Source organism: Moschus berezovskii, chromosome 21, assembly GCF_049115385.1.
Source record: "Moschus berezovskii isolate FMDL1 chromosome 21, NW_MosBer_1.0, whole genome shotgun sequence".
NCBI lineage: Eukaryota > Metazoa > Chordata > Mammalia > Artiodactyla > Moschidae > Moschus > Moschus berezovskii.
In genome coordinates, this window is record NC_142480.1 from 37,759,559 (window position 1) to 37,783,126 (window position 23,568).

The 23,568-nt window shown below is 39.9% G+C and overlaps 1 protein-coding gene across 28 annotated transcripts in view; it reads left to right on the forward strand.

Moving 5' to 3' along the window:
- The window catches only part of PEAK1 (pseudopodium enriched atypical kinase 1), a 337,872-nt gene that overhangs the window by 291,261 nt on the left and 23,043 nt on the right, over positions 1 to 23,568 (forward strand). For all 28 annotated transcript variants that reach the window (XM_055418081.2, XM_055418088.2, XM_055418090.2 and 25 more), the window contains one exon: positions 19,997 to 20,742. In XM_055418081.2, the coding sequence (XP_055274056.2) occupies positions 19,997 to 20,742 (746 nt within the window). The remainder of the gene's footprint in view (positions 1 to 19,996; positions 20,743 to 23,568) is intronic.

Sequence of the window (23,568 nt, forward strand, 5' to 3'; positions counted from 1 at the left end):
CAATTTACCCAAGCAACCATCTTGGATACCATCTTCTAGTGGGAATAGATTTTATAGTCACAGAGCTTATTGAACTTTTCCCATTCTTTTACATTTTATGAAACATATTAAAAAATGAGAATTTTATTTTTTATTTACTAAATGCCCTCAGCATATATATCAGGAATTACATTTCAGAAATTCTTACTGAACCAAAATTTCTTTCATGATGTCCTCAGTAAATATATGCAGACTTTTACTGATATATGTTGTATTATGGAATCTTTTCTTTAAAAATATCCATTAGCCCACATCAGTTAAAGTTAACTATTTTATCTTATTATCTTCTCAGTTATATGGATTTTTAGAAAAATAGAGCATTACTTTCATGAATATGCCAAGTGCCTTACACATATTAACTCATTTAATCTTCACAACAACCTTGGGAATTATTTTCTCCATTTTTCAGATGAAGAAAGTATATCAGAGTACATTACCCAAAGTCACAGAATCATTAAGGATTGAATCAAGATTGGAACCCAGTTTGTCTATATTACTAGACTAAAATGAGTATAAACACTAAATTCTTGAAAGATACTGAAAGGCTGCAAGTGTTTCCACTTTTAATTAATCCACTTTGAGAGGCAAACTTTAAGACATTTTTGGTAAAAGGTTTGATTAGAGTACAAAAATACTAAGTTACAGATGCCCCATCAGAAAAATGACTTTGCTTCTACCTGTTGCTTTACTTTTAAAAGTATGTGATGCTTATAAAATGTTGCCTAGCCTTCCTTAAGTTCTTAAGTGGCGATGCTTGACTCCACAGGATATGGTACATGGTTTTACTATGTAAGGACAATAATAACTGAATAATAGAGTTGGCTCCATCAGTTCTACAAACTGGTAGGGTTTTTGTTGTTGTTGTGTTGGTATTGCTAGTTTTCCTAATGGGACAGTATTTTAGGTGGCATCTGGAACTTACCTTTTTTAATATTTTCAATAAATCATTTGCATGAAGTTTTAAACTATCCCTTGGAGTAATTTCTTAGGATTTAATGCCTTGGTAGCTTTAAAAAAACTTTTAAAAAAAAAAAGAACGTATGTGCTTGTAATAACTTCACATCCTTTTAAAGATTCTAGAATCACTCCACAAACACATTCTTTCTTTCTTGTTTTTTCCTTCTTTCTTAGTCTTCTTTAAAAAAAAAAAATGAGTCAGATAACATGTAATCTGATATAAGAAACTGACAGAGGGAAGTTAAGGATTACCGTAATGTTTTGCTGTGGAATTTATTTCTGAAAACTGCATTGTTAAAAGTAGGCTTAGGAAGCAGTGTTTTGGTTTTTTTTTTCCTTAGTAGGAAAAAACATAGGTTTGCGGGGATCAGACAAGTTTGGGTTCTTATGACAGCTGTATCACTGCCTGCATGCATGACTGTGGGTCAGTTATTTACCATCCTTGAGCTTCAATTTCCTCATCTGACATGAGAGAATTAGTAGCATCTGTTTTATAGGGCTGATGGCAAAAGAAGTGCTTGGTTCATAGAAGAGCTTAATAATTGTCAAGTTCCCTTATTTCTACCCCCAAATATACTGCTGCTTTAATTTGTCAATATGTTTGATGTGCTAGCCAGAAAATGTAGAATAAAGTAGAAATAATCTTAAATGTTTATTAGAAATGTTGACTAAATGGAGCAACAAAATGTAAGCCCAAAAAACTGTGAGCTGCCTGTGCAGCTGATGACTGAGGGAGTGAAACGTAATTAGGAGACAGGACCCCCAAGGTGGCCAGCAGGGACCAGAGGAGATATGACAGATAATAGCAATGTACTGTGACAGGCCCAGTGCCCCAAGATCTGCTAGTTGTGGCAAAACAGACGGACGTGGCAGACAGAGAAGGAAAAATATCCTATGACATCCCTTATATGTGGAATCTAAAAAGAAATAATACAAATGAACTTATTTACAAAACAGAAACAGGCTCACAGACTTAGAGAATGAGCTTATGGTTGCCAGAGTGTGGGGATGAGTGGGGAAAAGGGTAATTTGGGAGTCTGGAATGGACATGTACACATGCTGTGTTTAAAGTGAATAACGAACAGGGACCTACTGTATAACACATGGACTCTGCTCAGTGTTATTTGGCAGCCTGGTTGGGAGGGGATTTTGGGGGAGAATGGATACATGTATATATATGGGTGAGCCCCTTTGCTGTACTCAAAATAAAAAGCTTAAAAAAACCAAAAGGGACATGTTTTGAACTTGTTCTGTACTTCTCACATTTCTTAGATCATTCTGAAAACTAATAAATCAAAAAACAACAACAACAAAAAACAACTGGATTGGAATAGGCCTTGATTGTCGTTGTTGATGTTTAGTCACTAAGTCATGTCCAGCTCTTTTGTGACTCCATGTACTGTAGCCCACCATGCTTCTCTGTCCTTGGGATTTCCCAGGCAAGAATACTGGAGTGGGTTGCCATTTCCTTCTCCAGGGTATCTTCCTGACCCAGGGATTGAACCCGTGTCTCCTGCATTGGCAGACAGATTCTTTACCACTGAGTCACCTGGGAAGCCCAGGCCCTGATTACGCTACTTCAGAATCTCCCCCAGACCTCCACCCTTGGGACAGCTTCCTTTCTCCACGGTGGTATAACAAGAACTGTTGTGCTTAAGCCATTCCTACAAAAATCTACTGACTTATGCAAACCATTCATTTGTTTTTTTATCTCAGAGATCCTTCTCCAAGGTTAATTCAGCTGCCTTTTTTTCTCCTTAACACGAATAAAGCAAACTTTATTTTGTTTATAACTGGGTTAATTATTAGATTTTAGAGCTTTACTGTACAGTGTGGTAGCCCCTAGCCACAGATGGCTATTTAAAATTAAACTCATTAAAATATAGATAAAATTCAGTTCCTCAGTCTCACTAACAACATTTCCAGTGCTCAATAGCCACATGTGGCTAGTAGTTACTGTATTCAGCATGCGGATACAGAACATTTTTATCATCACAGGAAGTTCGACTGGACAGCACTGATTTAAAGAATTTTTTAGGCGGATTTGTATTGTGTTCTGCAGGCACAGAAATCATGATTGGCTTTTATACGCCCGACAGGCCCTTTGGAAGGTTGCCCCTTCCAGAGTGATGGTTTTCCTCTGGGTGACTGTGATGTGAGATCACTGAGCACACTCTGATCTGTGACACCGCAGTACCCCAAGATGAACCTAGCGGGGTATCTGCCCTTCAAAATGATTTTCTGAAGAAGTGGTAGAAAGCTTTTTGTAATCAGACCTTCAACACTTCCCCCATGTTTCTTATGTCTATCTCAGAGTGTCTAGAATTATCACTATATTTGTATGTGGCGCACTTGGCTTCTTTATCAGCCCACTAAAATCAGGAGCTTGTAATGACTTCTACTCTGCTGGAAATTAGTTGGTGACTTTAGCTCTCCTTCACTCACTTTGTAACTAAGTACTCTGCTGCTGCTAAGTTGCTTCAGTCTTGTCCGACTCTCTGCGACCCTATGGACAGCAGCCCACCAGGCTCCTCTGTCTATAGGATTCTCCAGGCAAGACACTGGAGTGGGTTGTCATTTCCTTCTCCAATGCAAGAAAGTGAAAAGTGAAAGTGAAGTCGCTCAGTCATGTCCGACTCCTAGCGACCCCATGGACTGCAGCCCACCAGGCTCCCCTGTCCCTGGGATTCTCCCGGCAAGAGTACTGGAGTGGGTTTCCATTGCTTTCTCCAAACTAAGTACTCTAGACATTACTTTTTTAGAAAGATCTTCCCAGTCTCCCTTTACTGGACAGAATTTTGGCCTGTTCCTCCTTCTTTGTGCCTACAACTTAACACATTATCTAAAACACACAGAAGGTGCTAAGAACGTGTTTGAATGAATGTGTCAAAAATGACTTAGCATTTGATTTTGTAAGATTCAGGTTACAGAAATTCAGCTCTCCTGAGGAAAGTTCATATAGGAAAATTTCAAGTCCTAGTTGATATGTCCCATTTATCAGCTAGCTTTTTTTTCTAAAATGAGACTCAGTCAGGGGTTTCCCAGTTAAGGAATTATGTAAGCCATACCTCAGTTTGGGGCTTCCCTGTTGGTAAGTTGGTAAAGAATCCACCTGCAATGCTGGAGACCCCAGTTCAATTCCTGGGTCAGGAAGATCCACTGGAGAAGGGATAGGCTACCCACTCCTGTATTCTTGGGCTTCCCTTGTGGCTCAGCTATCCTCCTGCAATGCAGGAGACCTGGGTTTGATCCCTGGGTTGGGAATATCCACTGGAAAAGGGAACGACTACCCACTCCAATACTCTGGTCTGAAGAATTCCATGGACTGTATAGTCCATGGGGTCAAAAAGAGTTCGACATGTAAGCAGCTTTCACTTTCATACCTCAGTTTCCTTTCCATGTGAAACTGTTCACGTTCCTCATCTTACCTAGAACATCTCCTTAAGTCTGCACCATTCAAACACTGAAAGAAAACACTTGAAAGGCTTCTATCCCCGGAAATTCCTTTGGCAATGTATTGACCGTCAGTGTGAAACTTTAAAGGTTAGTTATACTTAAAGGAATGTCATTACATTGCCAGCCTTGTTGTGCGTGCGTGCCTGCTCAGTAGCTCAGATGTGTCCAACTCTTTGTGACTTCATGGACTGTAGCCCACCAGGCTCCTCTGTTCATGGAATTTTCCAGACAAGAATACTGGGGTGGGTTGCCATTTCCTACTCCACTTGATGTTGTAATTATGGAGTAATGTCAGCATAAATGTCAGCTTAAAAAAAAATCATTCTGAAGAATATATTACCATTCATTCATTTACTCAACTTATAATTATTGAGGCATAACAAATAATTCTGTGGGCCAGACAGTATGCCACATAATACAGAGCTAATTATTTGAACCAAATATTAAAGAATTGCACATTTTTAGATTATCTGGATCTTTTTAAAAAAAGTGAGAGTGACAGCTTTGAACATTTGTTTATGCATTTGTTGTACTTCCTAAAAATGTAATTATCTCTATTTAAAAAGAAACCATAGGCTGTGTTCCTATCTTTTAAGTTGGCTGCATTCACAATTTAAAAATAGTTTCCCATGTGTACTGGAATTTGTTGGCAGAGTACAATATTTAAATTACATAGATAACTTACCCCCAAATAAATAACCTCTTGTTCTTGGAGAGGTTCTCACTAATGCAAGCTTTAAAAAACTGAGTCTGTCAGCTGCTACACCACTGACATTCTTTTAAAGTGGTCCATCCATCGCTTTATCTGAAGCTAAGCCTGAGCCTGAAGTGATCTTGAAACTTTGTTTTATCATTTGGCTTGAAGTTGATGTCCCTTGTGGTTTGCCAGTTGGTGCCTACATTTAACTGTGCTGGAACCTAGCACAGTGGTAATGCCCAGGTAGCTTAGGACCCTTCCTCCTATGCTGCTGAGGCCTACTGCCAGGGGGTGATGTAGTGAGTGCTGAAGCCAGTCAAGGAGAGGCCACTCATCTGACCAGGCTGGTGCCCAGTGTGTGTGTGGCAACCATTTCCAGTGCATCTTTCCCAGTTTGGTGATGACCGTCTCTTCTGTCATCCTTTCCCTTCCTGTTCTCATCTGTGTTGTTTGTCATGAGCCCTGGGAAAAGATTCAGGATGAAGACTGAAATTACAGTTTAAGTAGAAAAATACATTCCACTTATTTTGGCTTTAACACTTTCATTTGCTGAGCGCCAGCTGTCTCCTGGGGACCAGGCGAGGCACTGGGAATACTAGTGCATATTTAAAGGGTCAGTGAAAGCCCCTGCCTGGGAGGGTCTCAGAGAAGGTCACTAGTTTTAAGCTCAAAAGAGTAGCTATTTGCCAGACTAACAACAAGGGAGAACATTCCACGTAGAAGGAAGAGTATGCACAAAGGCCTGGAATTTGATAGAAAAATGAATGTTTGGTTAACTACAAGTAGCTAAAGTGCAGAGTGAAGGAGGCAGAGTTGGCAAAATGGGGCAGAGTGGAAAAGCAGGGCCAAATCATAAATGGTATGTGTGTATCGCAATGAGTGTATCTTTTCTGATAGGAAATGGAGAGCTGCATGATCAGGATTTCTTAAAGATCATTCTGGAAGCTACTTACAGGATGACTGGAGGCAGGGAGACTGACCAGGAGACCATGACATTCCTGTCTTACTGGGATAAAGAGCTAATTGTACTCATAAACACACTATCTCTGTCTAAATGGGTCATTCTTAAGTGCCTTTAATCCCTGGCACCCTGAGATGATAGTGATTGTCAGGTTTTAAGCAAACATTTTTTGTGATTTTTGCTGTGTGTCTTCAAATGATGGTGCCTTCCAGTAGATCTCTATAGATGTAATTATTATTCTGAGTTTTTCACTGTATAATCATCTTTAAAATATTGATGTTTAGAGATAATAGTTTTCTTATTTCTTTTCTATTGTTAAACCAATCGTGTAAGTTTTTAGAGCCCATATCAATTATTTTCCTTCCTGAGGAGTTTTAAACATCCTTTTTGCTTCTTTGAAGTCGTGTCAGTAAATTATTGCTTTTTAATCCATCTTTCATCATTTACTTTTCAGAAAGTGATATAAGGCCTTATTTGTCAGTCTAAAGACATTTTTAAGTGAAGGAAAAGTATAGAGTTTAGAAACTCAAAAAGAAAGGAAAGTAGGGATTGAGCATGGTTTAGTCAAACATATTCGTCCAAAAGAACATTTTAGTCTATAGCAAGGCAAGATTTAGAACACATTCTATTTTTTCTTTTTTTTTTCTGTTTAGAGAGTTGGCATGCCACAAAAATGTAGAGTATGTGATGTTGTATCAAGCCTGCTGAAAGCTGAGCTTAGTGTCTGGTCCCAGAGGCTTGAGAAGAATGTACAGGATTAAAAGTTTAAAATAAAAACAGCTAAGATACCAAGCTTTTAAAACATTGACCCAAATGATTGGAATTCAGTTAGGAGAACTTGTTCTTCTCAGAAGAAAAAAAAACTTAGCACACTTTCAGACTTGGGCAAGTGCCTTGACCTTGCATGGGCTGTAAAACGTTCATGGTTTCATTTGGAATGCAAACGTTTCTGATTCCCATGTGGAAATCTTAGCTCCCAGGAGATCATGTCCCACTGTTTGGAGAGAGAAGCCACTATTAACTATCTTTATTTCCTTGGTGCCTTGGCTGTCCATTTTCATTTTGGAATGATAACCAACTCTGCTGACACTGTCTTTTCAGTCTGGCAACTGTTTCCTGTACACCTGCTGCGTGTCTCACACTGCGCCAGAGGTTCCAAGGGAATGTAAAAAAAAAAAAAAACACAAAAGTACATACGATATAAAAAGCTAAAAATGCTATCATAAAGTGAAAAGTGGTAAGGGAACACAGAGTAAGAAGTGATGGGTCCCAACTTGGGGGTGGGAGTAGGGAGGAGGGATGGCTTCAGTAGAGATGGGGCTTCCTGGTGGCTCGGATGGTAAAGAGTCTGCCTGCAATGCAGGAGACCCGGGTTCAGAAGATCCTCTGGAGGATGGCTTGGCAACTCACTCCAGTGTTCTTGCCTGGAGAATCTCCATGGACAGAGAAGTCTGGTGGGCTACAGTCCATGGGGTCACAAAGAGTCAGACACGACTGAGTGGCTAACACTTTCACTTTCACTTTAGGATGGAAGAACACCTTTACTAAGACAGAGATACAAAAGTAAAAACAGGGAACCTATTAAAAGAATAGGAATTGAGTGATTCTTGTGGGAGGATTGATGAAAAATAGTGACAGATAAGACTGATAGCCTTGCCCAACTTCCTGAAGAGTTCGGACTTTATTCTGAAGGTGGTGGGAAGTGGCATGATCAGCCCTCTTGCACTTCCTCTGATAAGCTGAAAGAGCTGCTGATGATGTTAGACCTTGCTTCACATGTCAGTTCTGAGGTCATTTAAAAGAAAAGGAAAAAGAAAGCGCTTTTGGAATCCTTCATTCCTTCTGTTTTCATGACTGTTCTTATTTAGAAAAAAATGGAAAGAAAATGGCCATCCCATAAAGATTCTCACGGGAAGGAGTGAGAATAGTTTCATGTTTCTAGGTTTTGGTTTTTGTACATTATTAATTCATTCCTTCCATTCCCCCCTCAGCCAGACTCTTTGCTTTGTCCTGGGCTATAAATGAGCCAAGTGTCTGCCCTCAATGATTACACCCATGGTGAATTCATATAGGGACACAAGTCAAGTATTCTAAGTGCTTAAGACAGAAATGTTCACATAATACCTTCACTTTTGCAATTTTGAAGTGGAGTAAGAAACATTCCTCAGAGGCAGAACGTTTAAAGATGAGTGGAGAGAGAAACCTTTCCTGGAAGAGGGTCAACGAGAGAACAGACACAGAGCATAAAGTAGCCAAGAGTGCTGGAGAAACCACAAGCAGTTTGGTAGCTCCAATTTAGGACACATGGGAAAATGCTGTGAGAGAAACAGAACAACCAGGGCTGGGTCATAAGAGGCTTTCTTTCCATGCTGAAGCAACAAAACTCCATCCTCGGGATCAAGTCCAGATTCTCAAGGACAGAATTTTTGAAGTACAGGAGGAGTGCCATGATCAGATTTGGTGTTTGAATAAAGTCTCTAGTGGTTAGTGTGGTGAAGGAAGAAAAACTGGAGACAGTGGTTTCAGAAGACTGCCACAGTAGTCAGGCCAGGAAGATAAGCTGCTGGTGCAGTTCACCAGTTCTAACCTCCTGCATTTTCTGAGTCAGCAAATGGAAAATGAAGGTTTGTTACAAAGCCTATTTCTATCATCTTGTAAATAAACTATGGTTCTGACTTCACACATTAGCTGAGGCAAAATAGGCCTGGGACAGCACCAGGAGGGAGGCCTCACCATCACAGGAAGAGTTCAGTAAATGCCAAGCCCCTACATCCTTTGGTGATGTTAAGAGCACAGAATAGTGGGAAGATATGACTGAAAACAGAATTTATGATGGTTTCTAAGACTGAATTGTTGATTTGCTTTAATATTTAGATACAATTTATATACCATAAAATTCACCCTTTTTGAGTGTGCAGTTCAATGAGTTTTAGTTTATTAATAGAATTTTACAACCACTACCAGTATCTAATTCCAAAACATTTTCATCACCACAAACACAATTGTTGTTGCTGTTTAGTCGCTAAGTGTTGTCCGACTCTTTTGCAACCCCGTGGACTGTACCCTGCCAGGTTCCTCTGTCCATTCTATTTCCCAGGCAAGAATGCTAGAGTGGGTTACCCATACGCTTCTCCAGGGGATCTTCCCAACCCAAGGATTGAACCTGCCCCTCCTACTTTGGCAGGTAGATTCTTTACCACTGAGCCACCTGGGAAGCCTACCCCAAACGGAAAGCCATTAACAGTTGTTTCCATTCTCCCTTTCCCCTGGCTGTGGCAGCCACTAATTTACTTTCTATCTCTATGGATTTATGTGTTTCTAAATATTTCATATGATATATGGTCTTTTATTACTGGGTTCTCTCAGCATAATGTTTCTAAGGTTCATACAGATTGTAGCACACATAAGGGCTTAATTTCTTTTATGGCTGAATAATATGAAGGACAAGCTGGAATCAAGATTGCTGGGAGAAATATCAATAACCTCAGATGACACCACCCTTATGGAGGAAAGTGAAGAGGAACTGAAGAGCCTCTTGATGAAAGTGAAAGAGGAGAGTGAAAAAGCTGGCTTAAAACTCAACATGCAAAAAATTAAGATCATGGCATCTGATCCCATCACTTCATGGTAAATAGCTATGGAAACAATGGAAACAGTGAGAGACTATTCTCTTGGGCTCCAAAATCACTGCAGGTGGTGACTGCAGCCATGAAATTAAAAGATGCTTACTCCTTGGAAAAAAAACTATGACCAACACAGAAAGCATTTTAAAAAGCAGAGACATTACTTAGCCAACAAAGGTCCATCTAGGCAAAGCTATGGTTTTCCAGTATTCATATATGGATGTGAGAGTTGGACTATAAAGAAAGCTGAGTGCCAAAGAATTGATGCTTTTGAACTGTGGTGTTGGAGAAGACTCTTGAGAGTCCCTTGGACTGCCAGGAGATCAAACCAGTCCAGCCTTAAGGAAATCAATCCTGACTGTTCATTGGAAGGACTGATACTGAAGCTGAAACTCCAATACTCCAACACTTGATGTGAAGAACTGACTCATTGGAAAAGACCCTGATGCTGGGAAAGATTGAAGGCAGGAGGAAAGGGGACAACAGAGGATGAGATGGTTGGATGGCATCACCGATTCAATGGACATGAGTTTGAGCAAGCTGTGGAAGTTGGTGATGGACAGGGAAGCTTGGCGTGCTGTAGTCCATGAGGTCCCAAAGAGTCAGACACGACATAGTGACTGAACTGAACTGAATATTATGTTGTGTGGCTATGCTACAGTTTGTTTATCCATTCATCAGTTGATGCACATCTGAGTTGTTTCCACTTTGGGGCTCTTGTATGCAAATGTTGCCATGAACATTTGAGTACAAGTTCTTGTGTGGACATATTTTTTCATTTCTCTCAGATATATCCCTAGGATTAGAAATGCTGGATCATGTGTAACTGTTTTACTTTCTGAATAACTAACTGTTTTTATGGTTGCACCATTTAGATTCCCACTAGCAATGTATGAAGGTTTGAATTTCTCCGTATCTTTACTGATACTTGTTCATCTATTTTATTAAAACTAGCTTAGTGGATATAAAGTGATGTCTTGTGGTTTTGGTTTTCATTTCAGTTCAGTTCAGTCGCTCAGTCGTGTCCGACTCTCCGCGACCCCATGAACCACAGCACGCCAGGCCTCCCTGTCCATCACCAACTCCCGGAGCTCACTCAAACTCATGTCCACAGAGTCGGTGATGCCATCCAGCCATCTCATTCTCCTTCGTCCCCTTCTCCTCCCGCCCCCAACCTTTCCCAGCATCAGACTCTTTTCCAGTGAGTCAACTCGTCACATGAGGTGGCCAAAGTATTGCAGTTTCAGCTTTAGCATTAGTCCCTCCAATGAACATCCAGGATTGATCTCCTTTAGAATGGACTGGTTGGATCTCCTTGCAGTATAAGGGACTCTCAAGAGTCTTCTCCAAAACCACAGTTCAAAAGCATCGATTCTTCGGCGATCAGCTTTCTTCACAGTCCAACTCTCACATCCATACATGACCACGGGAAAAACCATTGCCTTGACTAGACGGACCGTGGTTGGCAAAGTAATGTCTCTGCTTTTTAATATACTATCAAGGTTGGTCATAACTTTCCTTCCAAGGAGCAAGCGTCTTTTAATTTCATGGCTGCAATCAGCATCTGCAGTGATTTTGGAGCCCAAAAAAATAAAGTCTGACACTGTTTCCACTGTTTTTCCATCTATTTCCCATGAAGCGATGGGACCAGATGCCATGATCTTTGTTTTCTGAATGTTGAGCTTCAAGCCAACCTTTTCACTCTCCTCTTTCACTTTCACCAAGAGGCTTTTGAGTTCCTCTTCACTTTCTGCCATAAGGGTGGTGTCATCTGCATATCTCAGGTTATTGATATTTCTCCCAGCAATCTTATTCCAGCTTGTGCTTCTTCCAGCCCAGCGTTCCTCATGATGTACTCTGCATATAAGTTAAATAAGCAAGGTGACGATATACAACCTTGACGTACACCTTTTCCTATTTGGAACCAGTCTGTTGTTCCATGTCCAGTTCTAACTGTTGCTTCCTGACCTGCATACGGGTTTCTCAAGAGGCAGGTCAGGTGGTCTGGGATTCCCATCTCTTTCAGAATGTTCCACAGTTTATTGTGATCGACACAGTCAAAGGCTTTGGCATAGTCAATGAAGCAGAAATAGATGTTTTTCTGGAACTCTCTTGCTTTCTCCATGATCCAGCGGATGTTGGCAATTTGATCTCTGGTGCCTCTGCCTTTTCTAAAACCTGCTTGAACATCTGGGAGTTCACGGTTTACATACTGCTGAAGCCTGGCTTGGAGAATTTTGAGCATGACTTTACTAGCGTGTGAGATGAGTGCAATTGTGCAATAGTTTGAGCATTCTTTGGCATTGCCTTTCTTTGGGATTGGAATGAAGACTGACCTCTTCCAGTCCTGTGGCCAGCGCTGAGTTTTCCAAATCTGCTGGCATATTGAGTGCAGCACTTTCACAGCATCATCTTTCAAGACTTGAAATAGCTCAACTGGAATTCCATCACCTCCACTAGCTTTGTTCGTAGTGATGCTCTCTAAGGCCCACTTGACTTCACATTCCAAAATATCTGGCTCTAGGTAAGTGATCACGTTATCGTGACTATCTTGGTCGTGAAGATCTTTTTTGTACAGTTCTTCTGTGTATTCCTGCCACCTCTTCTTAATATCTTCTGCTTCTGTTAGGTCCATACCATTTCTGTCCTTTATCGAGCCCATCTTTGCATGAAATGTTCCCTTGGAATCTCTAATTTTCTTGAAGAGATCTCTTGTTTTTCCTATTCTGTTGTTTTCCTCTATTTCTTTGCGTTGATCACTGAGGAAGTCTTTCTTATCTTTCCTTGCTATTCTTTGGAACTCTGCATTCAGATGCTTACATCTTTCCTTTTCTCCTTTGCTTTTCGCCTCTCTTCTTTTCACAGCTATTTGTAAGGCCTCTTCAGACAGCCATTTCGCTCTTTTGCATTTCTTTTCCATGGGGATGGTCTTGGTCCCTGTCTCCTGTACAGTGTCACGAACCTCCATCCAGAGTTCATCAGGCACTCTATCAATCAGATCTAGTCCCGTATATCTATTTCTCACTTCCACTGTATAATCATAAGGGATTTGATTGAGGTCATATCTGAATGGTCTAGTGGTTTTCCCTACTTTCTTCAATTTAAGTCTGAATTTGGCAATAAGGAGTTCATGATCTGAGCCACAGTCAGCTCCTGGTCTTGTTTTCGCTAACTGTGTACAGCTTCTCCATCTTTGGTTGCAAAGAATATAATCAATCTGATTTCGGTGTTGACCATCTGGTCATTTACCTAGTGACAAATGCTGAGCATCTTTATACATGCTTTTTGGCTATTTGTATATCTTCTTTGGAGTAATATCTACGCAGATCCTTTGCCTACTTTTTAAAAAAAAATATTTATTTAGTTGGCTGCTTTCAATCTTAGTTGTATCATGTGGGATCGTCTGTTGCAATGCATGGGCTTAGTTGCTCCATGGCATGTGGGATCTTAGTTCCCCAACCAGGAATTGAACTCACATCCCTTTCACTGCAAGGCAGATTCTCAACCACTGGCCCACAAGGGAAGTCCCACTTTGACCACTTTTAATGGGTTCTTTGTCTTTTCATTGTTAGAGTTATTTATAAATTCTGGATACAAGTCTCTTGGATATATGATTTGCTCATGTTCTCTCCTATTCTAAGGGTTATGTTTTCACTTTTGTACAATTGACCTCTGAAGCACAAAAATTTTTCATTTTTATGAATTCCAATTTATTTATTTTTGGTTAGTTGTGCTTTAGGTATTTTATTTAAGAAATAATTGCCTAGCCCATGGTCGAAAAACTTTACTCCTATGTTTTCTTCTAGGAGTTCAATAGATTTTGTTTTTAATATTTAGATCTTTCATATATTTTGAGTTAATTTTGTGTATACTATAGTATAGGAGTTCAACTTCTTTCTTTTGCATGTGGATACCAAGTTGTCCCAGCACAATTTGTTGAAAAGCCTCTCCTTCCCTATTGAATTGTCTTGGCATCCTTGTTGAAAATCAGTTAACTATAAATATAAGAGTTTATTTCTGGACTCTCAATTCTATTCCATCCATCTGTATTTCTGTTCTTATGCTGACTCCATAGTTTTTGGTTGTTGTAGTTGTGAAGGCAATGGCACCCCACTCCAGTACTCTTGCCTGGAGAATCCCATGGATGGAGGAGCCTGGTAGGCTGCAGTCCATGGGGTCGCTAAGAGTCGGACACGACTGAGCGACTTCACTTTCACTTTTCACTTTCATGCATTGGAGAAGGAAATGGCAGCCCACTCCAGTGTTCTTGCCTAGAAAATCCCAGGGACAGGGGAGCCTGGTGGGCTGCCATCTATGGGGTCACGCAGAGTCGGACACGACTGAAGCTACTTAGCAGCAGCAGCAGCAGTTGTGAAGTATGTTTTGAAGTTGAGAAATGTAGATTCTTTTTTTTTTTTTAGTTTTCCCATGCTTTTATTTATTTTATTTTATTTTTTTATTGGAGGCTAATTACTTTACAATATTATATTGGTTGGTTTTGCCATACATTGACATGAATCCTCCCCGGATGTACATGTGTTCCCCCTCCTGAACCCCCCTCCCACCTCCCTCCTCCCCATATTCCCCCTCTGGGTCACCCCCGTGCACCAGCCCTGAGCATCCTGTATCATGCATCGAACCTGGACTAGTGATTTGTTTCACATATGATAATATACATGTTTCAATGCCATTCTCCCAAATCATCCCACCCTCACCCTCTCCCACAGAGTCCCAAAGACTGTTCTATACACCTGTGTCTCTTTTGCTGTCTCGTATACAGGGTTAAGGTTACCCTCTTTCTAAATTCCATATATATGCATTAGTATACTGTATTGATGTTTTTCTTTCTGGCTTACTTCACTCTGTAAATAGGCTCCAGTTTCATCCACCTCATTAGAACTGATTCAGATGTATTCCTTTTAATGGCTGAGTAACTCTGGACGGAGGTTCGTGACATTGTGCAGGAGACAGGGACCAAGGCCATCCCCGTGGAAAAGAAATGCAGAAGAGCGAAATGACTGTCTGAGGAGGCCTTACAAATAGCTGTGAAAAGAAGAGAGGCGAAAGCAAAGCAGAAAAGGAAAGATATAAGCATCTGAATGCAGAGTTCCAAAGAATAGCAAGGAGAGATAAGAAAGCCTTCCTCAGCGATCAATGCAAAGAAATAGAGGAAAACAACAGAATAGGAAAAACAAAAGACCTCTTCAAGAAAATTAGAGATTCCAAGGGAACATTTCATGCAAAGATGGGCTCGATAAAGGACAGAAATGGTATGGACCTAACAGAAGCAGAAGATATTAAGAAGAGGTGGCAGGAATACACAGAAGAACTGTACAAAAAAGATCTTCACGACCAAGATAGTCACGATAACGTGATCACTGACCTAGAGCCAGACATCTTGGAATGTGAAGTCAAGTGGGCCTTAGAGAGCATCACTACGAACAAAGCTAGTGGAGGTGATGGAATTCCAGTTGAGCTATTTCAAGTCTTGAAAGATGATGCTGTGAAAGTGCTGCACTCAATATGCCAGCAGATTTGGAAAACTCAGCGCTGGCCACAGGACTGGAAGAGGTCAGTCTTCATTCCAATCCCAAAGAAAGGCAATGCCAAAGAATGCTCAAACTATCGCACAATTGCACTCATCTCACACGCTAGTAAAGTCATGCTCAAAATTCTCCAAGCCAGGCTTCAGCAGTATGTAAACCGTGAACTCCCAGATGTTCAAGCAGGTTTTAGAAAAGGCAGAGGCACCAGAGATCAAATTGCCAACATCCGCTGGATCATGGAGAAAGCAAGAGAGTTCCAGAAAAACATCTATTTCTGCTTCATTGACTATGCCAAAGCCTTTGACTGTGTCGATCACAATAAACTGTGGAACATTCTGAAAGAGATGGGAATCCCAGACCACCTGACCTGCCTCTTGAGAAACCCGTATGCAGGTCAGGAAGCAACAGTCAGAACTGGACATGGAACAACAGACTGGTTCCAAATAGGAAAAGGTGTACGTCAAGGTTGTATATCGTCACCTTGCTTATTTAACTTATATGCAGAGTACATCATGAGGAACGCTGGGCTGGAAGAAGCACAAGCTGGAATCAAGATTGCTGGGAGAAATATCAATAACCTGAGATATGCAGATGACACTACCCTTATGGCAGAAAGTGAAGAGGAACTCAAAAGCCTCTTGATGAAAGTGAAAGAGGAGAGTGAAAAGGTTGGCTTGAAGCTCAACATTCAGAAAACAAAGATCATGGCATCTGGTCCCATCGCTTCATGGGAAATAGATGGAAAAACAGTGGAAACAGTGTCAGACTTTATTTTTTTGGGCTCCAAAATCACTGCAGATGCTGATTGCAGCCATGAAATTAAAAGACGTTTGCTCCTTGGAAGGAAAGTTATAACCAACCTAGATAGTATATTAAAAAGCAGAGACATTACTTTGCCAACCACGGTCCGTCTAGTCAAGGCTATGGTTTTTCCCGTGGTCATGTATGGATGTGAGAGTTGGACTGTGAGGAAGGCTGATCGCCGAAGAATCGATGCTTTTGAACTGTGGTGTTGGAGAAGACTCTTGAGAGTCACTTATACTGCAAGGAGATCCAACCAGTCCATTCTAAAGGAGATCAATCCTGGATGTTCATTGGAGGGACTAATGCTAAAGCTGAAACTGCAATACTTTGGCCACCTCATGCGTCGAGTTGACTCACTGGAAAAGACTCTGATGCTGGGAAAGGTTGGGGGCGGGAAGAGAAGGGGACGATGGAGAATGAGATGGCTGGATGGCATCACCGACTCTGTGGACATGAGTTTGAGTGTACTCCGGGAGTTGGTGATGGACAGGGAGGCCTGGCGTGCTGTAATTCATGGGGTCGTGGAGAGTCGGACACGACTGAGCGACTGAACTGAACTGAACTGAATTCTCCATTGTGTATATGTACCAAAGCTTTCTTATCCATTCATCTACAGATGGACATCTGGGTTGCTTCCATGTCCTTGCTATTATAAACAGTGCTGCAAAAAAATGTAGGTTCTTTGTTCTCTTTCAAGATTTGGTCTGGGGAGAGGGCCTCCTCTAGATCTTTTGTGTTTCCATATGAATTTTAGGATCGTTCTGTCAATTTCTGCTGAAAGCTAGCTGGGGTTTTGATATGGATGACATTAAATTTTCAGAGGAAAAATTTGAGGAATATTTCCATCTTAATATATAAAGTCTGATCCATGAACATAAAATTTCTTTTTATTTATTTACATCATTAATGTCTTTCATCAAAGTTTTTAGTGCCCAAGTAGTTTTATGTACAAGTCTTAGACTTACTTTGCTAAATGTTTTTCTAAATATTTTTTGATGATATTATAAATACAGTTGTTTTCTTCACTTAACTTTGGGATTATTCATTGCTAGTGTATGGAAATACAGTTGAGTTTTTATATTGATCATAAGTCCTGCAATCTTGCTGAACTGGTATATTAGTTCTCATTTTTTGCGGACTCTTTAGGCTTTCCTGTGTACAAGATTATGTCATCTGTGAATAAAGGTAGTTTTATTTCTTTTCCAATCTGGATGTTTTTATTTCTTTTTTTTTTTTTCTTTTCATAATTTCCCTGTGTAGGTTCTCCAGTACAGTGTAGATTAGAAGAAACAAGAATGGGGATCTTTGTTTTGTTTCTGATCTTAGTGGAGGAAAACCTAGGCTTTTACCATTAAGTATGATTTAGCTCTTGGTTTTTCATAGGAGCCCTGTATCAGAACGAGGATGAGCCCTTCTTTTTCCAGCTTGTTCAGTGTTTTTATCTTGATAAATATTGGATTTTATGAAATTCTTTTTCATCTTCCATTGAGCTGACCATGTAAGGTTTTTTCCTCCTCTCTTTATTTTATTTACATTATATATGGATTGGTTTTTTAGATATTAAACCACTTGCATTTCTGGGATAAATCCAAATTTGTTGTGGTGTCTTATCCTTTTTATATGTTGCTTGATTCAGTTTGCTAGTATTTTGTGAGGATTTCTGTGTCTAGTAATATGGGATATTAGTGTATTTGTTTCTTTCTCTTATTTTGTTATATAAGTAATATTGGCCTATCATAGATTTCAAGTTGGTAAGTATTCCTTCCACTTCTGTTTACTGGAAAAGTTAATGAAAGATTGGTTTTAATACTTCTTTAAACATTTGGTAGAATTCCTCAGTGAAACTGATATGGTCCTAGACTTTTCTTTGTGGGAATTTCATAAATTTCTAATTCAATATCTTTACTTGATATAGGTACCTATACAGTTTTGCCTGTTTTTCTCTTTTAGCCCTAAATATTTATTCCTTTAGTCATTCAAGAAATGTTTATTAAGCATCTATTATAATTAGGCCCTGTTTCTTAACATAGAGGGCACAACAATGAGTAAAACAAATGTCCTGGCCCTCTTAGAGCTTAGCATTCTCATACCCCTTCTCTCTCTCTGTCTTATGCTGTCTATATATACATATTTTTTATTTATATGTAATGTAGCTCTGTTCTTTGTAAAAGAATATTGCTACATGCCATTTGTGGGGAAAGAGGTTTCTTAGGTCTTATATATTGTCATAGTTTATATAAACTCTTTAAGTGTTCTTGAAGCAGATTGCATGCATGGGAAATGGAGTATATTGTTATTATAATCACAGTTTATATTGATACTTCCCCTTGACATTGCTACAAGGACATGATTTCAATAAAAGCAAACCACCATCCTTATTCATTATCATCCTCAAGACCTTCCAACACCTTCTGTTCAGTCTGATCAGTAGTAGGAGCACAGTTTCCTAGGCCTGCTATAATCAAGTACCACAAACTGGAGGCTTAAAACAAGAGAAGTTTATTCTCCTGTAGTTCTGGCAGCTTGGAGCTGAACTTAAGGTGTTAGCAAGGTCATGTTCCCTCCGAGATTCTGGGTAGAATCCTCCCTTATTTCTTCTTAGCATCTGGTGGTGGCCATCAATCCTTAGCATCCTTGGCTTGCAACTGCATTACTCCAAGCAATGCCTCTGTGATGGCACGGTGTTCTCCCTCTGCTTCATATGACATTTTCCCCTTCTTATAAGGACACCAGCCATATTGGGTTGAGGCTTACCTTAATGACTTCATTAAGAAGTCATTGGATGCTTGATTACCTTAACTTGATTACCTCTACAAAGACTATTTTTTCATAAGGTCACATTTAGAAGTACTATAAGTATGTTTTGGGGGAGAGGATGTAGTTCCACCCATAATAGAGCATTATGCTTTAACTCTGAAATATTGAGTGACTATTTCATTTTAATAACATTACTAACTTTAATAACTTTTATTAAAATTTCATGGTATATTTCTAAGTCTTTAAAAAAATAATGCCCCATCCCCATTATAAGGCCTGAAGGTATCACTGATTCATACATACATGTTTTATCTTCTAAGCATAAATTCTGGAAAGGAAACAAAGGTGATTGGTTCTGTAACTGGAGCTTCTTGTCAGAGAAGTTCAAATGTAGCATCTCTCAAATCACAGTTTATATCCCCCCCCCCAGATAAAACAGAATCATGTACGAGTTTGTGGTTGATGTTTGAAACAGCAGTTGCCTGCTCATACACGTGGTTTCTCTTACCACAATCTCAGAGATCTTTATACATAGACCAGTTTAAGTGGTGCCAGAAGCCATCTCTGTAGGGAAATAAAATAGCATGGTTTATGAAATTGTGTTTGTCTGGTTTGGATGGAGAATGACAAGTGTTGTATACAATACAACGTAACTTTGGAACAAAGTTAAAAGAATAGAATAATATCGTCTGAGCACCAATCTAGCAGTTTCATTTGCTAATCCCGATTGTTTTTAGTAATGCTCCCAAGTATTTCTTTTTAACCTGCAAATGTTATCATCTCTCTTCTGTCCCAGTACAGTTATTTGAGTGTCTGTCACTCCTTAGTACTCTAGTGTGGTGAATACAGCACTCTTGGGGCCAAGAGTGGAGAATCTGGATTCCTTCTTGAAAACAAAACCCATCGCCCTGTTCCTATGGCAAGGAAATATTGAGACATTGTTCACATTTGTTGCTCCCACTAGGTCTTGAATTCTACCTTTAAATTTAGCTATTTGTTCTTTGTTTTCTTTTACCGTTTTTGAATTAAGGTGTTGATTTCTTAAATTCTTACGGCTACTACATTTATTTCTGTTTAAGTTTCAATTATGTAACCAGAACGAAAATTTTATTTAATTATTCTTTTTTTCTTCTTTTTTTATTTTAAAACTATCCAGGACAATCTAGAGCAGCCATGATACCTCCCAAGCATCCACGGCAGCCTAAGGGAGCTTTGGATGATGCCATCGCCTTTGGCGGGAAAACAGACCAAGAAGCACCTAACGCTCTGCAACCAACACCACCCCCACTGCCAAAGAAAATGATCATAAGAGCCAATACAGAGCCACTCTCCAAAGACCTCCAAAAGTCCCTGGAAACTACCCTTTGTGTCATGGCTAATCCCACCTACGATATCGACCCCAGCTGGGATGCCAGCAGTGCTGGCTCCTCGGTTAGCTATGAACTCAAGGGACTGGACGCTGAGTCTTATGACTCCTTGGAGAGACCTTTGCACAAGGAGAGACGTGTGCCCTCAGCAGCAAACAGCATCTCCAGCCTAACCACTCTCAGTATTAAGGATAGGTTTTCCAACAGCACAGAGTCCCTGTCCAGCCGGCGGGGTCCCTCTGGTAGACAGGGCCGGAGTATCCAGAAGCCACAGAGACAAGCACTTTATCGAGGACTTGAGAATCGTGAAGAAGTGGTGGGTAAAATCCGAAGCCTTCATACAGATGCCTTGAAGAAACTGGCTGTTAAATGTGAAGACCTCTTCATGGCTGGGCAGAAAGACCAACTCCGTTTTGGGGTAGACAGCTGGTCAGACTTCAGGCTGACCAGTGACAAGCCATGCTGTGAGGCCGGTGATGCAGTTTACTATACAGCTTCGTATGCAAAAGATCCACTTAATAACTATGCAGTCAAGGTAAGAAAATATTGTCAATCTGATTCTAATCCTCTCCAACACCCTGTTACTGAGATGGGTCTGTTTTTTTTCCCCTTCTTTTCTCCATTCAGCAAAAACTTATTAAGTATCTGCCTTACACCAGATATTGCAATAGAAGAGGCCTTAACTTATTATCTAGAGGAGAAAACAGATTTATAAAGAGACAGACTTATAACACAGTATATTGAACGCCAAGGTAGAAGTTAACAGAATTCTGTGGGAGCTTAGAAGGACCCTAACCCAGACACTTGATGCTAAAAAATTCTTCTTAAAGTTGGTAATACTTGAGTGGGATTGTTTGCAAAGATTTCCTGTACAAATGAGGTATATTATGTGCCTTTCACTCTCTATGTTTCTGTCTTTATTCCCTAGCAAATAAGAGACCCTTGTCTATATCTGCTTTCTAACTCCTCTTCTTCTGAGAGCAATGTTTTTATCGAGGAAGGTAATCAATATTTGTTGATGTACCAGGAACTTTTTTGTGTTATATAATTTAATCTTCACATCAAGTTCATGGGGTTAAGATCTATTTATCCATTTGACAGGTGAGAATAAAGCTTAGAGTCACACAGCTAGCAATTAGTAAAGCTAGGATTTAAACAGATCTCTCTGGCCCCATAGCCTACACTTTTTCTGTTATGTCACATCAATTTCTTAAACGTGTATCACCCATTCCAGACAGCCCACTTATTTAAGAAGGCTAAAACTCTTAGCATCAAGAATTCTTGAGCAATTACATTCACTGTAACAGTAAGCCATAGGCTTCATCAGTGTCATAAATGAAGCATGGACTTTGAAATCCCAAAGATCTAGGTTCAAATCCTAACCCTTCCACAAGCTCTGTCACAAGTTAATCCTCTGAGTGTCAGTTTCCTCAGCTTTAGAAAGGAATAATAACTGTACCCATCTTGTGGCTGCAAGAAAACAAAACACCTAGTGATTGGTATTCACTTCTTTCACTATCCCTTAGCTTCTTCCCTCTATTGCTAAGACAGCAGCAATCCTTTGAGCCTCAATTTCCTCCTCTTTCAGATGTTTACAACAGTGATGACCCATCTACTTTGTGGGATTGAGATTAGGATCAAGTGAGATAATGCATGTGAAAGAGTTTCTAAAAATATAAATCTGTATGTAAATATAACGTTGGTGCACCCTTTGCATAGTCCCTTTTTCCAGATTCTATTCACTGGTTCAAAACTAATTAACATATCTAAATGACTTGTACATGTTAATTTGGCTAGATAGACCAGATGGTATCTTAGTAAATTAATAGATAAGGTAAACGATTGGCCTTACCTGTCTTTCAAGACAGAACATAGATTTGGACCAGACCTTCAGCTAACTGCTCTCTGCATTTGCAGCACCTAAGCCACTTCACTCTCTGGTGGTACTCAGAGTGACCTTGTGCCCCAGCCCACACTTATTAAATTAAACTGAGGGGTAAACTGCAGAGAGAGAATCTAGATTCAAGTTAATACATTACTGTTGAGTCTAAAAAGGCATGTTGAGATTCTGTGTAGTGTTCAAGAGCCGTTATACTAGTTGGAGTTATGGGACCTCATCAATCTCAGGCCTGTATTACTACAGGATCGCCAGTGCAGGATGAATGCTTATTTCAGAAAGGAACATTGAACTATCTGTTCTTTCAAAACAACTGAGAAGTAGGGCTTGACTAACTTTATGTATTATTGCTGTGCAATCTTGTCTCTTTCCCAAATCAATGGCCTGGTATTGATTTCTTTGCTTGTAATGATGCAAAAGCAATCTCCAAAGAACAGGTGGCAAGTGGTTATATACTGAGAGTTGTTGGCAGGTTTGGGAAAGGATGTTTTACACTAAATGGTGAATATAAATGTCTATTTGAAGACCCTCTAGGCATTTCTAGAAGTACCCAATTGATAGTACAACCTTAAAGGAATAAGCTACTAGGATACTGTGAGCCCTACCTTTGCAGAAATAAACAAAAAAGACTAGCGGTTGGCTCATACAAACAACTTTTTACTGTGTGTCTTCTTAAAATTATCCCTTTGCATACTAATGAAATTTAAGAGTGACCAGACAGGTATAACTCTCTCTCTTTTTAATTGATGTGTAGTTGATTTACAATGTGTTAATTCCTGCTATACAGCAAGATGACTCAGTTATGCATATGTATACATTTTTTAATATTGTTTTCCACCGTGGTTTATCCCAGGATGTTGAATATAGTTCCCTGTGCTATATAGTAGAAGCTTGTTGTCCATCCATTCCATATGTAATACTTTGCGTCAACTCCCAGTCTATCCCCGCCTCACTCCATCCCTACACACACACCCACCACAACCACAAGTCTGTTCTCTATGTCTGGTAAAGAGACTAAAAGGTCTTTTGAAATGTTACAAAAGGAAGTTGGTGCTGGAATTTAATAATTTGAAAGTCAAAGGATACTGCTCCTTGAATACCACTGCTCCTTAAATACCAAATCCACTGTGGTGACAGTAGTAAGATCTTAACTTTGGGTGTTGTCTTAGTTTGTTCAGGCTGCCATAACAAAATATTAAGAATGGATGACTTAAACAACATAAATTTATTTTCTCACAGTTCTGAATGCTGGAAAGTCCAAGATCAAGGTTCCAACTGATTTAGTTTCTAGTAAGGGCTCTCTTTCTGCCTTGCAGATGGCTGCCTTCTTTCCAACTCCTCACATGGCTCAGGGAGTTGGAGCTCTTTAGTGTCTCTTCTTGTGCATGCTAAGTTGCTTCAGTCATGTCCAACTCTGTGCCACCCTGTGGACTGTAGCCCGCCACGCTCCTCTGTCCATGGGAC